The 15,587-nt window shown below is 46.8% G+C and overlaps 1 protein-coding gene across 2 annotated transcripts in view; it reads left to right on the top strand.

Annotated features, from left to right (window-relative positions):
- Window positions 1-15,587, top strand: part of LOC119159369 (unconventional myosin-Ie-like) — a 292,958-nt gene that overhangs the window by 232,681 nt on the left and 44,690 nt on the right. For both annotated transcript variants that reach the window (XM_075865081.1, XM_075865080.1), the window contains exon 10: window positions 1,475-1,607. In XM_075865081.1, coding sequence (XP_075721196.1) covers window positions 1,475-1,607 — 133 coding nt within the window. The remainder of the gene's footprint in view (window positions 1-1,474; window positions 1,608-15,587) is intronic.

Here is a 15,587-nt window from a genome sequence, read left to right as displayed (position 1 = left end):
TTTCTGGCTTGACCTTTGTGTGTGTGTGTGTGTGTGTGTGTGTGTGTGTGTGTGTGTGTGTGTGTGTGTGTGTGTGTGTGTGTGTGTGTGTGTGTGTGTGTGTGTGTGTGTGTGTGTGTGTGTGTGTGTGTGTGTGTGTGTGTGTGTGTGTGTGTGTGTGTGTGTGTGTGTGTGTGTGTGTGTGTGTGTGTGTGTGTGTGTGTGTGTGTGTGTGTGTGAACGTGAACGGGTGTCGTTGCGTCGCTGGAGCGCGTGGCGAAATTTTCATCATACTGTTCTTCGGATTTATTCATCTCCTGGGTGCGAAGTGGCAAAGAACACGATTTGAATTTCTTCTCGTAGATAATGAGCTGACTCTGCGATGAATCGGATCGCGAGGGACGTAAGCCATGGGTCTCCAAGACACACGGTTTTGTTGCGATAACAATTATATGTACAATCTCGACTGCTTTTTTGCCGTCGCCACCGCCGCCATCATTCATCGTGCGTCGATGCGCCGACGTGCGCTTATCTCCCACGCGTGCTTTGCCCCGTGAATGGAGGGGGAGGGGGTAGATGCTTGTGCGCGCGTGCTTATCCTTCGATGCGGAGAATCGTGTGCTGATTGATTGATTGATTGATTGATATATGGGGTTTAACGTCCCAAAACCACTATATCATTATGAGAGACGCCGTAGTGGAGGGCTCCGGAAACTTAGACCACCTGGGGTTCTTTAACGCGCAACCAAATCTGACCACACGGGCCTGCAGCATTTCCGCCTCCATCGGAAATGCAGCCGCCGCAGCCGGGATTCGAACCTGCGCCCTGCGGGTCAGCAGCCGAGTACCTTAGCCACTAGACCACCGCGGCGGGGCAGAATCGTGTGCCTTCGGATTTTACCGCAACGATTGCTTTAGTTGCGGGGCCCACAAAAGTCCCTTCGCTCGCTGCACAGTCCCCGTTTGCGTAAAGGGCGCGCTTTTCATACGCAGCGAGTATAACAACTGGGACACTTGTTAGTTTCCTTTCTTTTGTGCTTGTGATCACGTTTCGTGCGTTGTTTTTGTTTAAACAGCGCGTTCAATGTCGAGCAATAAACGGTGTTAGTTCGCTCTCGTCCTGTGTATGTTGTATGTTGTTTTCGTGCGTCATTTGTGCGTGAGCAGTGCACTGCATGTTTCGATCTGCTTGCCGTTCGGCGTTACATTTCAAGTTGTTGCTATCGCACTCATTACTTCGCCCATGCGGTGAAGCTATGACCTTTTTTTTTTTTCAAAAAACGAGCTGCTTTTGTTGATACCCTAATGGCGTGTGGGCCAGCAGAAGGAGACCGTTCACTCATATTGACCCACACAGCGTGCCACGTGTATGTTTCGTCCAGCACGCAAACTGGCGTGATGGTTACCGCATTAGAGGATCGTGGTTAACGCATACCTATACTGAGTGAATCGATTCCTTAACGTGAAAGTATTGCTCTCGCTTATTTCCTCGCAGAAAGCCATGACGGTGATGGGCATGAGCGAAGACGAGCAGACCCAGTTTCTGCGAGTCGTCATGGGCGTCCTGCACATGGGAATGATCACATTCGTCGAGAAAGGAAACTACGCCGTCGTCGAGGACGAACAATGTGAGTGACATGCGCGAGCAATGCTCGTAGCCGGGTCTCTACGTGAACGACCGGCACTGCTCGTTTTTAGAGGCGTCGCACATACATTGGGCTCTGTGCAGTTGTAGAAGTCACAGGCAGGGGTGGTTGGCATTCCAGTGAGAAATATTGTTTGAGTTTTTCGCGATCTCTTAAACGATGTACTTGATGTTCTTCAGCTATTACTAAAATAACTGTAGACAAAATATATCTTGACCTGTTCTGCAACATGGAAACTGAAAACTGCCAGACAATGAAGCTATCGCCCTTGTGGTCTGGCATCGCATCTCGCTGCTAAGTTGCAACAACATCATGAGCCAAGAGCCAGGCAACCAAGGAGACGTGGTCCGGCAGGTGCTTGGCATCCTGGAACGCCAGCATCCGAAAGCGGCGCCCCCACACGTTTGACGCGAGTAGGTTGCTGCTCCGGGACGTCCGAGCACGCTAGAGTCTTGCTTTGATTCCCTTACCTCTTCCCTTTTTATGCCGAACCAACAATAAAGTTGTTTCACTCACTCAATCGAGCATCATCATCACCATAGTTTCAAGTATCGTCTTTTAGTATTATTATTAGCTTTATTAATTTATTTATTCAGTCTCTCATTTGCGACAAAGCTACTATACTACTACTACTACTACTACTACTACTACTACTACTACTACTACTACTACTACTACTACTACTACTACTACTGTGCTGCTCGCCGATTGACTGACTATACAGGGATACCAAGTCAAAGCGCCAGTGTGACTTGGACTTTTGAGACGGACTTCGTAAACAGTCCGTTTGGATATGCGTGCGACGTGTGTGAAAGACTGTGGCTCCCCGTAGCTCACGCTACGTATCTCCTGACATGGCCGAGATAGGCCACTGCTCGATTTTTAGACGCCAAGCAGCTTTTGCTCGGGGCTGTGTCAGTCCTTCCCTAACGCGTCCGCTCGTCCACTGCGCATGAGCCAACTCTCCCCGCTCTCGTCCTCTTCCGGCGTAGGTGGCGTGAGCGATACCTGCGCTTATGTGGTTCTTATGTGGTTTTTAAAGGGAAAAGAAGAGAAAAGTGAGCCCCGTAACTGTCTGCATCAGAGTGCGACACCTCAACAATAGCTCACAAGGGATGTGTGTAAGGAGGGATTAAATAGATAGAATTAAAAGGATAGGATTAAGAGGTGTATATAGAGATAGGAAGGAGAGAGCGAGGCGCAGGGACAGCGAGCGACGGAAGTAAAGAGAGGATAGGAAAGATGGACACGGTCGAAGGAGTCCGAGGATGGGGCACCACTCGACGAGAGCTCATGTCGGCGTCAGGAGATGGCGTAGGGCGAGCCCAGTCGGCCAGAGCTGCGCTATCGTCGGAGATCGCGAGGGCACAACCGGTCGGCATGTAATCCAGCGAGCGAGTCCCGCCTGCGCTTCGTTTCTCAGACGAGCGTGTCTTTTCAGCAGTATCGAAGTACCCCTGCCCTGTGCCAGTGGATTCTTTTCTTATTCGTTAGACGTAGGAGAATGGGAAAGTTGTATTTCTCTAATTCGCATCACACCGATCTTGTGCTGAGTATTACGACACTCGCTATATAGAAATCAATCGCGCGGCTCATTTCGGCCACTTTATCGGCGAGCCCTCTCATGGCGAACTCACGTCGTGTTACGCGTGGTTTCAACCACATCTCCGCGGAGTGTTACGCTCCATTATGAAGGCTCGCGCAATTAGTTCGTCTCATCGTTGCCCCCCATATAGACGCGCGGTGTTCCATTCGCGGAACCTACTCGCTCGGTGGGCTTCATTATCACTCATCGACGGGACGAGCTAGAAGAGATCGAACTCCAAGGTCAGCTAGCCTGTCGCAGTAAAAAGCCGCACGTTGCGTAACATTTCAGCAACATGGCGTTATAGCGTTCTATGAGGAAATCGCAGAAGTGTTAAGTTGAAAGTTCCGTAATTACCGTAATTCCAATGTTCTGATTTTTTTTTTGCACCTGCCTTATCAAAGCTTGTACGACCGCCAAGAGATTTATTTATTTATTTATTTATTCAAAATACCTTACAGACCCAACAGGGCATTGTGTAAGGGGAGCATAAAAGGAATACATACATGAATTGGTACACTTTCCATACAAACAATAACATGAACTAAATGTCAATATTACGCAAATCTTAACAGGAATGAGAATGAGAAATATTAATAATAATTTTAATAGGAATAGAACGGCAATGAACATCAGATGAGTAAACAGTGAGATAATGATTTAAAACACGCTAAAAAACATGCACAAATTGTGAAAAGACTTTTCATGATTCAAAAGAAAACATCACTGAATAAAACACAACAGAACTGAATGGCATGTTAGTATTCAAACCATCAAACAAAATAAGTTTAAAGCAAGAGAAAAAAAAGCGAGATACTAGTAGTGGATAAACGCGTAGGTGCCGATTTTGATATGATTAAAACGTGCAGTTAATCTTGTAAATGGGTGAGTAAAAGGTGCCGGAATTTTTCCCGATTGCGTTCTGCAACGATTTCATTTGAAAGGCTGTTCCACTTGCGGATGACACGGGGGAGTGCAGATGAGTTAAAAATGTATGTTTTACCGTATATGCGTGTGAATTAAGGATGATTATTTAGTCTCTTTGATGTGAATGCAGATGTTTGCAATGTCAATGATAATGGCCTATATGTTCAGGAACTATATGGAACTATCAGGAACTATATGTTCAGAACTATATGTTCAGGAATTTTTTTTTGTTTTTTTAGGCAACAGAATGTGTTTGAGGAATGGTTGAGAAACCTTGCCAGTAATACGAAAGTGGGTATTTTGTCTCTCACAAAGGAAACGCGCCAGTAGTGAAGCGGGCCGGTATTGCCTGGGGGATCGAGTGCTCATGGCTAAGCTCCCAACGACAGCCCATCCGCTCCCCGAGTACGTAATTACGCCCCCACACGGTAAATGGGGCACTGGCGAGTTGGAGCCGGCTCCGATGTCTCCTCGATTCCTCGTTAATCCTTTCTTGTTTTCTTATTTTCATTTGTCTTCCCGTTTCTTTCTTTATCGTTATTTTTGTTTCCTTGTTCCTCATGAGACGGGCTGTTAGGTTTAGCAAAAAAATAAATAAAAATATGGCATCTAGCTTTATTCGACGCTCCTCAGCGTACCATGTCAAGCACACTCTGTACTTTATCCGCCAACCCTTCTTCCCATCTAATCAGCATGCCGAGAGAAGGATTGCTGTCATATTATCAGTTAATAACGCCACTCAATCTGATAAAACACCGTGAAACGATACATCTTCTCTTTTTAAATAACAGTGATGGCGAGGAAGAAGTTTTAAACTCCTAGCTTTCTCCTTTACAGGAAGATGGAGCACAGCGGGTGGTCGAAAATTACGAGGTGTATCAGGCACTGAAAAACCTCCCCAAGGTATTGGTGTTTAACAGCACTGTTTGTGTTGTTATAAGCACCCGTCTATGTTCTACATTGTTCCACCATTGGCCCAATCTTTGTCTTAGTTGTAATGCTAGCTTGAATTTTTTCTTGGACGTGTAACCTCTGTATAGAACTCCCGTTTTTCTTGTTTGTTTTTTTAAAGCGAGTATCTGTCGGTCTCGCTTTTATGACACACAAGGTGTCTATATAGGGTACGAATCAGAAAAAATACCTCTAGAAATAAAAAATAGATTGATTGATGGAGTGCTTAATTAGATAAATAATATAAATAATTAGGAACATAAATTGTTAATAAGCATTGATTGGTTGATTGATTGATTGATTTAAGAAATGGAACGCGAGGGTATGGGCGTGATATCAGTTTTGTCTTGATGATGCTTATCATACTGAGGTCTTGTCCTTGTAATCGGGTGATCGACAGGCATAGCCCGGATCACACCTATGAAGAACTTTTAAACAAAAACGAAAAGTAAAGTTCAAAAATAAAAAACTGATCTGAGTTCTCTGTTATTTTTTTCGGGGTCACTTGTTTGATATTTTCGTGCGCCGCGAATGTTCGAACCGCTGACTATTTGTTTCCATGGCTCCCCAGTCCGGGGGCTCACCGTGTCCTCCGATACTTATAGCGCTGACGCGAGGGCACCATTCGAATTCGTCTGCTGAATTGATTGTCCGGGTGGCCCTGGCTGAAGTGCCCTGCACTCAAGCGCAACATGTCGTATCGTCTCCTCGGCCGCGACGCAGAGGTGACTGGCCGTGGACGTATCTGGCGTGTATTTGACATGGCAGGTTCTAAGCTGCGTATACCGTGGTTGCCAATGATTGATATAGGCTGACGTGGTTAAACAGTGCAACGAGAAGTTCTATTGAAGTATATTGCGAATTGAAAGTTAGCCTGAAGCTGAATAGAAACATCGACCTGCTGTTTTGGCCAGTTAACACCATGGAGAGCAATACTGTACTCGAAAAGTGATGAAGAGCATTCGTAAATGAAAAACAATTTAAGGTATTTCGCTCAGATTCACTTCCAGATACGTTTTTTTTTTCGTGCCTCACGCAGACTCATACTCACGGGTCTGTCTATGTTCGAGTTTTTGAGGTTTTGTGGTTGAGATTTTACGTCCCGATACCACAATAGGATGTTGATAGACGCCGTGGTGGAGGGCTCCGGAAAGTTCGACCGCTTGCGGTTCTTTAACGGGAATTTAAATCTAAGCACACGGGTCGCTTGCATTCCAACTTCCATTTTACCGAAAATTCGGCCGCCGCGGTTGGTTGACTTTCAGGGTCAGCAGTGGAGCAGCGTAACCACGATACCACTGCGGCAGGTGACGGTAGAAAGTGGTACATCAAAAGTTGGGGCCAAATGACGCATGGACCCTCACGGTATGCCGTTTGATATTTCGGATGCGGGCTCTGCATGCGCCCAGAATGTGATGCGCTCTCAAACCCTTTCAACAACTTTGCGTACATGTCGCAGATTGTGGGAAAAATCTGGCACGCTGCAGCCTGTAAGTAGTTCTAAAGACAAGGAAACGCGGGAAATCGTTTTCAGTCGTTGCGATTGTTCTTACACGGAGAGAATATACAGATGCATAAAATTTGTGACATGCCAAAAATGTGTCGCCCGCGAAGTTGATGTTCATTGGAAATGCGAAGCAGCAGCCACCCGTCCGTGAAAGAAATATATTGCGGTTTCGATTAAGGCAAAAATTAAGGCAACTTCTCAATTGTGGTGGCGAGAGTGAAGGAATTTGCGGAGCTCTATTTGTTTGCCCTCAGATTTTTTTTTTCTGTATTTCCTCTTCTCTTCCTTTCTTGTTCTTTTTTACACTTTGTTGTTTCTTTCTCTCGTTTTGTGTCTATTTATTTCTACTTTTTTTTCAGCTTTTTTTTTTCTTCTCTCTCTTCCTATTTATTGCTCGCTTCCTCTGTTTCTCAATTTTTATACGTGGCTTTGCCTACGTTATGCCTAAAGCGACGACGACCGCATGCGATGTCCCAGGCCCATAAAGTGCTCTGCACGAGCCTCTACCTACTACGCGGAACCTATTTTCGTCGTCATTCTCCTCTCGCGCTAAAACTATCGTCATGTCATACCAACTAGCCCAAACTGCCACACTTCTGCCTCCCGTTGTGTGTGTGAGGGGGGAAAGGGGGCACGGTTCAGCAATTTCGGTAAAGGGGAGAAAGGGGGTGATCGTTAAGATCAAGAGAGCGAAAGGAAGAAATGGGCTAGCGCTGTGTGGCATAGATTGGCAGGTTACTCGTCGAAAATTTCGAAATAAATGTCGTCTCCGAAAAGTAACCTGCCAATCTATCCTGCAGCGTTGGCACGTTTCATCACAGCACCTTCTTAGTAAAGTTTTTCCTGCTTTTTTTTTTACTCCTTCGTCCACTTAAACACGAACGAACGTCGCTATAAGGACGCCGTGGCATGTGAACTGCCATCAACTACAGCCTGTCAGCTTCTGAAGACATACTTTAGATGTCGTTGTCGTAAGCAGCTGCGTCTCCACTCGCGTCTCTTTCTGCTTGTTGTCATCACTTTAGGCGCGCTGCCTGACGGGTGCCACTTCGGTATTTGTACTCTCTCTTTCTCTTTTGCGGCAGCTTCTGTCGCATAGTTAGACTTCAAAAGCAGCCACAATATATTTACTTCTAGTCTGTCGATTTTGTACTATCTTCCGGTGAGTTAGAATGCGATATTTTCACCTCAGTAGTGCGTGCAAGTACAGGACAAAAATAAGGCACACAAAGCACCAACATATTACCATGAGTCTGAAGAAAAAAATTGTGTTGCCTATTGTTACATTTCTTTGGCAGGCAAAAGCTTCAGAAAGCTGCTCCTCAATCCTTCTCGCCTACCTCTTCCCAGAGTGGTTGTTTTTTCGTAGCGTCTTGATTTCTTACGTGGGCGAGGATACAAGAGAAGCGTTGATTTCGTTAAGCATTCGCTGAAGCGATACGGATGTCCTGATTGATATGTGGGGTTTAACGTCTCAAAACCACCATATGATTATGAGAGATGCCGTAGTGGAGGGCTCCGAAAATTTTGACCACCTGGGGTTCTTTAACGTGCACCCAAATCTGAGCACACGGGCCTACAACATTTCCGCCCCCATCGGAAATGCAGCCGCCGCAGCCGGGATTCGATACGGATGCCCTTGCGGCGATCATTTATGCTCGTTTCTTCGTGGGCGGCTTTTGAAGTAAGTTTCCAGCTGATCCAGAAAGGCCACCCAAACTGCTTCTGACATATGTGATCACCGTTTGGGTTTTCCGCGGCCTCATGCCGTATTAGAGCACTCGAGAGTCGCACCATGTACTTGGACCTCAAAAAAGCGCCGGTACTATGACGTCACGAGCAACGAATGAGGCGCTCTTGGCCCTTTGTCGGCGACACGTGCGTCGGCCTGGTACTGTTTTGTCGCATTGCGCGTGTGTATGCAGTGTACGAATGATGAAAAAAATCACTGAACAGGGAAATGTCACTGGAGTCGGCGTTTCCAAAAGCACACTTGTGTGGCGAAGCCACTTCTATTCTTACAAGTCTTCCATACATAATAATTATTAGCTGTTGGCACTTTACGTACTAAAACCAAGATATCGATACAAGGGACGCCGTAGTGGGGCGCTCCTCAAGCGTGCTCAAATTAAACGGGCCTTTAGCAGTATTGCCATTATCGAAGTGCGGCCGTCGCGGCAGGTATTCGATCCCGTGACCTCCGGGACAGCTGTAAGACATCATAACCAGTAGACCACCGTTCATTTTATATATGGTTACACCGCTGTATTCAAGGAGCCCTATTACTGAAAACATGTGCGATGTTTGTTGAAGACCCTTTGCTCTCTCTCTCTATCTCTCTCTCTCTTGGTGCGTGTTCCCGCAAGGGGGGGGGGGGGGGGCGCTGCCCCTTGTTGCATCATTGAGAAAGATGCTGCCAGATGCACCATGTATAGTGTGGCTAACCATGCATTATGCCTTGTTCTTTCAATCACACCCTTATCTTTTCATCTCTCTTTAAACTAAAGGGCAGCGTCTGTTCTATCGATTGGTCAGCGATAAAGCTGTTGATTGAGCCGCAAACACAACTTGGGAACCCGACCCCCCCCCCCCCCCTTACTGGCAGCTCATTAACTCTCTGCTTTCCCAAGCCCAGCCTGCTTTCGGCGCGGAAAGCGCAGTTAATTGACCGTGCCCACGGGCTTGCAGTGAGATTTAATTGGGACTGCAATGGGATTGGTTGCGCCACACATAGTTGCTTCGCTGTTTTTTTCTAATATCCGTTTCCTGCCACTCTCTTTCTTAACATTAATTTGCTTGGAAGCTTCGCCTGCTGCTTTTTCCTAATATACTGTTACTCTTGTGTTGTTTTTAGTCTTGTTCCCTAAACTTTACGTCGCCTTTGCACTCGCTTATTCACTCCGCAGTGATTATCCGTAATCCATTCCAAACAACTGTCCTCGTAATTACTCGTTTATTCCTTTCGTTTACTCGTTTATTTCTTCGTTTACTCCTTTCAGCGCAACACTTTTTGTATAGAGTCGCATTCCTCCATTTTTCTTTCCTTTTCCTCTGCCCTTCGTACATAGAGCGCGAGCATTTTCTTTTTACAATTTGTAATGCCGTTTTGTAACTTCAGCTTTCAGTGGCGAAACTGACGTGCATTCCATCACAAGTACAGCTTGTGATGGAATTCCGTCACAGCTTGACTGATGATTTCATTGATTTATTAGCGACAAAAATTGAAAAATGACGACGCTTGTATTAAGCACTGAAGGCTTGACACAGTGAGACTAGATTCTGAAGACTAGAATCAGGTTGCTTCTAGGTCCTTGTTAAGTTAGGCATATGTCAAGATTGTTTCTGCGTTGGTCCTCAGATAGGTTCTGGCTGAACCACATAGGGTCGCTGACATGACACGAGTGTCCAAACACCAGATACAGAAACCCGAGTTGAAAACAAGCGTTCGTAATTTTCATTGACCTACGGGCAGGTCGTTATGGCGGGTCCATCGCTTCGGGGTCTTCTCAGCCGCCGTTCCATTGCCCGTTCCCTGGGGTTGGACCAACTGTTGCCTTGTTTCTTTTTAGTGGACCAGTGGGTAGTAGGGAGATTTACCCAATTCGTGTGGCACATAGCTGCTAGGTCGCACAGGATAAGCTGCACGGCTGCCTTAAGCAGCTTCGTTATTGATAGCGGTGGTATCATGCTGAATTTGTTATTTCGTCGCAGTCGTTCATAAAGTTTAATGTATGTCTGCAGCACGTTTAAATCTAAAAGCGCGCGGCGTTCAGATGAAATCGTACTCTTTAAAAACAACTTTTTTGTAAACTTATTTTTTCTTGAACTCGATCATTTGTTCTGTCACTCTATTCACGCACTTTTCATGGAAGCTATACGTTCGCGAAAGTAACAAAACTCTGAAAACGCTCGTCTGACTAAAACAAGGGAGTCGCTTACGCGGTGCGTGTATTTCGATTCCCTTCCATGGTGAGCACATTTGCTGCTGCCGCGAGACTTCCTTTGACGCTGCGGCGATCAAGCGAAGCGAATGCGCGGGGCAGCCAACGCGATGAACTGTCGGCCCCGAGCCGAGGAAACTGGGAGCAAGGTGGCATCTCGGATACAGCCTGGAAAATGACACGTGTGAGGAACAGTGTATCGTAAAATGCAGTTTTTCAAAACCTTATGCCTTTATTGTCTGTAATTGGAATGCTTCTATCCGGAGCTTCAGAGAACTCCAACAATCGTCACTTGTCGCCGCCAATACCAGGTGGTTTATCTTGTTTCTTTTTTCAGCTTCTTTCCAAGATCGAAGCTTTTGAAGCTCGAGGTAAAACGTCGGGTTGGTGGCTCCCACACTGTAAGTCAAGCCTACAGCCGGCCTCTGCGCTGGCTTGCTGGACTGTCCAGAGTTGGTTGGCCGAGTGAGAGCTGCCGAGGGCCGCCTTTCACCTGGCTTAAGTAGTACCAGGGTCGCACTCTTATAACATGTGTACAGCCGTGGCCACGTCTGTGTAGAGTGCGCGAGCAGTGAGTTTTTGCTCTGCGACGCGAAGCTCCGAGGCAGTTTGGGGCTCTGAGGTGGTGTATCAGGAGCATGCGCGGCCTAGTTGCCAGGCTGACCACGTTATAGCCCGATACTGCCTCAAGGTTCCGCCCCACAGAGCGAAAACCGGCTGCTCGCGCTCTCTACACAGACGTTGCCGCGGCTGTACGTGTGCAAGCGCGTGTCCGCAAAAAAAAAAATTCTCCGCTCCGTCGCTTATCATTACGATAGTCATAGCGCGAGAACAGAACGATGACACAGAGAAAAGAAGGACGCGAAGGTCTCTGTGTTGTCGTTCTGTTATCGCGCTATAACTATCGTCATGTCATACCAACTAGCCCAAGCTGCCGCACTTCTAAGTCGCTTATCAGCGTTGCCCACCGACGGAGACAGTCCGCGCATCCGCCGCTCCGAAATGGCCCGCCGCGCGAGCCAAGTGCGAGCAACGAAAAGCCCGCACTTCTATCAGGGGTGCCATAGCCGCGGCTTTTCACGTTAGTTCTGGCACTCTTGCATTGTTCTGTGACAGGCTGTGGTTCGACTCTACGCAAAGCAAGGACCTATAGCATCATTCAGGAACGCCACGTTAAGCCCCTTATATCGACCAGCTTCGCTACATCTTAAACGTTACGAGGCTACGGTAAAAGTTTTCCTGTGTGGAATGCTTTCTTACAAAGGAACCTGCCCTATCCAGGCTTTTGCCGCTTTTGCATATAGGCTGCACGGCGCGAATAGACGTTAGGCAACAAGAACTTTCTCACGCAGTTTCATTAATGGCATAAGGGTTGATTGATGACTTGTGGGGTTTAACGTCCCGAAACCACCACATGATTATGAGAGACTTGAACTGGTATAGCGCATTACTGGGAAGAAGAAACGGCCGAGCAGACCGACACAAGAGGACAGAGCGCTAACATCCAGAGAGACGCCGTAGTGGAGGGCTCCGGAAATTTCCACCACCTGGGGTTCTCTAACGTGCACCCAAATCTGAGCACACGGGCCTCCAGTATTTTCGCCTGCATCGAAGACGCAGATGCCGCAGCCGGGATTCGATCCCGCGACCTGCGGGTCAGCAGCCGAGTACCTTACCCACTAGACCACCGCGGCGGGGCAATAGCATGAAGGTTTTCTGCTTATAGCTACCTGATTATTTAGTTTTGGGCCTGTTGTAATTGCGACATTGATGTTGATGTGTGGGGATGGCATAACTCTGTAGCAATTATACGAGTGATGAATTGGGCTATAGTTGGTGGTGGTGGTCTGGAAATTAAATCGCTGCTCTCGGAGCGCAAGGACACAAACGCAGTCGGGCAACTAACACGTGTACATTTATCAACCTGCTTTTAAAATGATAATATCTCCAGCCGAATCAAATACAATTACTTGTGACATGCTATATAAAAGTGGGAGATGTGGTATATAGAGAAGAATGGGCAGGGAGGTTAACAAGTACAGTATAACCTAGCAACCTTATACAATATGTCAGAACAACACAGAAACGAACTAGATGAACAAACGCAAGGAACCGCAAAATCGGAGTCGCCGCATTTGCGGTTCCTTGCGTTTCGACTCACCACGATGGGTCTGTGGCAAACGACCTATGCATTTGTCGTCGTCCACAGACCCGCCGCAGGAGGCGTCCACGCGCTCTGCCAAACCCCAAAGAGACTCGCTATACTGTTTCCCGTGCACCGGCATGACCTCTCTGTCGCAAGCTCGGTGGCGCTACTGCGACGGTAGCAAGAAATCATGAGCATAAATATGCCACGACCGGATGAAGCACAACTTTCGAGATTCCCTTACAAAAATCCTATATATGGACTTATATAAAAATCCCCATATATGGCTACATCAGGAATTGGGCATATCTGGCTTTATATGGAATCCCCATATATGGGCCCTATATAACCTGATATGCCCCATTCCTGCCGTAGCCATATATGGGCCTTGTATATCCATACATGGGTGTTGCTGTATATTGCCATATATGGCTATATATAGAAGCATCCATATAAGGTCTTATCATTATCATCATCAGCCTGACTACGCCCACTGCAGGGCAAAGACCTCTCCCATGTTCCGCCAGTTAACCCGATCCTGTGCTTGCTGCTCTCAATTTATACCCGCAAACTTCTTAATCTCATCTGCCCACCTAACCTTCTGTCTCCCCCTAACCCGCTTCCCTTCTCTGGGAATCCAGTTAGTTGCCCTTAATGACCAGCGGTTATCCTGTCTACGCGCTACATACCCGGCCCATGTCCATTTCCTCTTCTTTATTTCAACTATGATGCCCTTAACCCCCCTTTGTCGCCTAATCCACTCTGCTCTCTTCTTGTCTCTTAAGGTTACACCTACCATTTTCTTTCCATTGCTCGCTGCGTCGTCCTCAATTTAATCTGGACCCATATAAGGTCTTATATGGATGCTTTAATATATGGCCTTATATGGATACCTTTATATATTGCTATTCAGATGATTCATCTATATTAGTTCAGCTTGTGTCGCCGGCAAAAATTATAGCTGCTCAAATCATTCTTCAGCTAGAAATATAGCTGTTTGTTGAAAGGTCTGCATGCAGTCACCATCATCTCCAAAACAAAGGCAGTACATACCCCCTGAGCATATTAACGCCCTGACATATTTCGTGACGTTTTCCCCACGCTTCTTCTCTTCAGTATCATTTGTTAGCTAAGCGATAAGCAGCAGCCGGTGCCTCACTAAGGGTGTCAACTCTCCATTCCAAATTGAAGTAACGAAAACAAGGACGAGGGGGAGTACTGAACCACTCTCAGTGAATGTGGATGTATGCTGGTATACACAACGGTGATAGTCAAACGCGATACATAAGTTCTGATGCCGGGACGTGAAGGCGACACATACGTTTTTACGTTATTAACCACAAATGCGGCCTTTAGCCGCCGTGACGACCACCTTGGTGGAATTTCTCTCTCAGGCACACATGATCAGTTTCAATTTTCTTTTCATACTTGAAAGTAGGAAGGAAACAGGAAGCAAAGTAAAACCGAAACATGTCTGGTTTGCTTTAAAGTAAGACGGTAAGTTGGGCCACTTGGTTGGGATTCATTTTGAGCTTGTTTACAGCGCAACACTAGAAACACGGTACATGTAAGGAGCAATACTGGTCCAACTTACCGCCTTACTGCAATAGCGCCGTCTTTTCTTTGTCTTTTGCTCCTTCCCTGTACTGTGTTTCTGGTGTCGCGCTGTAAACAAGTTCACGTCGCTATGAAGTATATTGAGATAATGGGGAAAATAAAGAGAAAAAAATTGCCGTGTGCTCAGATTTGGGTGCACGTTAAAGAACCCCAGGTGGTCGAAATTTCCGGAGCCCTCAACTACGGCGTCTTTCATAATCATATGGTGGTTTTGAAACGTTAAACACCACATATCAACCAATCAAAGAGAAAAAAATTAGAGAGTGAAAAAAATAGGGAAAGACGCAAATATTCAATGCAGTCGCAGCGAACATCTTGCCTGTCCTTTGCCGTTGCCTCCACTTAGGATTCCGTCCCATCGTAGTAGGCAGCTATCTATGCTGGTGGGGTTGAATTCAGCTTCAGATATTTACTTGTCACTGGTGCCATCGTGCAGCTAGTCTAAAAACTTTTCGGAACATGTAGTCGTCGCCAAAACACTATAAATTCTTAGCGTGTAGGCATACTTTGTGACATTTCGAACATTTAGGCAGCAACCAGACTATCACAAGTTCGTGCTAAGTGTTGCTGCTTTGGATTCCAAAATGTTCAAAGAGGTCATATCAAGGCTGCCGCGTATACTGTAAAAGTTTAGTGGTCAAAATCCGGGAACAAAACAAGTACTAAGCGAACAAAAAGAAATGATATTGTGTTATAGTGATGACCTTGTCACACACTTTCAGGCATTGCCCCGCCGCAATTGTCTGGTGGCTGAGGTATACACTCGGCTGCTGACCCGCAGGTCGCGGGATCGAATCCCGGCTGCGGCGGCTGCATTTTCGTTGGATGCGAAAATGCTGTAGGCCCGTGTGACTCAGATTTGGGTGCGCGTTAAAGAACCCCAGGTGGTCGAAATTTCCGGAGCCCTCCACTATACGGCGTCTCTCGTAATCATATGTTGGTTTTGGGAAGTTAAAGCCTACATATCTATCTATCTTTCGGGAACGTCGGTGACAAATTAGTCGGATGTGTATTTGGTGCATGGGCACTTCGCGCACGCTCAGATAGTCTAAGTTTGAGTTCTAACTAGCCCGCCAACGCGCTTCGGCTCGGATATTCGCTGATGCGCCGCCTCATTAGCAAGGGCATTTTTAGGCGGTCCGAAACGCGAGCCCCTCCGAGGCTTGTTAACCGTGCCACCTTGCTTCCTGTCGTTTGTGCGTGAGAACAATGGAGACTCCGAGAGCGAGCATTAACCAGATAGTTTCCAACGCAAGAGCCGAGCTCACTGTCGCGGAAACTCGTGCTG

Source organism: Rhipicephalus microplus, chromosome 1 (genome assembly GCF_043290135.1).
Source record: "Rhipicephalus microplus isolate Deutch F79 chromosome 1, USDA_Rmic, whole genome shotgun sequence".
NCBI classification, from domain to species: Eukaryota; Metazoa; Arthropoda; class Arachnida; order Ixodida; family Ixodidae; genus Rhipicephalus; species Rhipicephalus microplus.
Note: the sequence above shows the minus strand (reverse complement) of the source record. Positions and strands in the feature narration are given on the sequence as shown.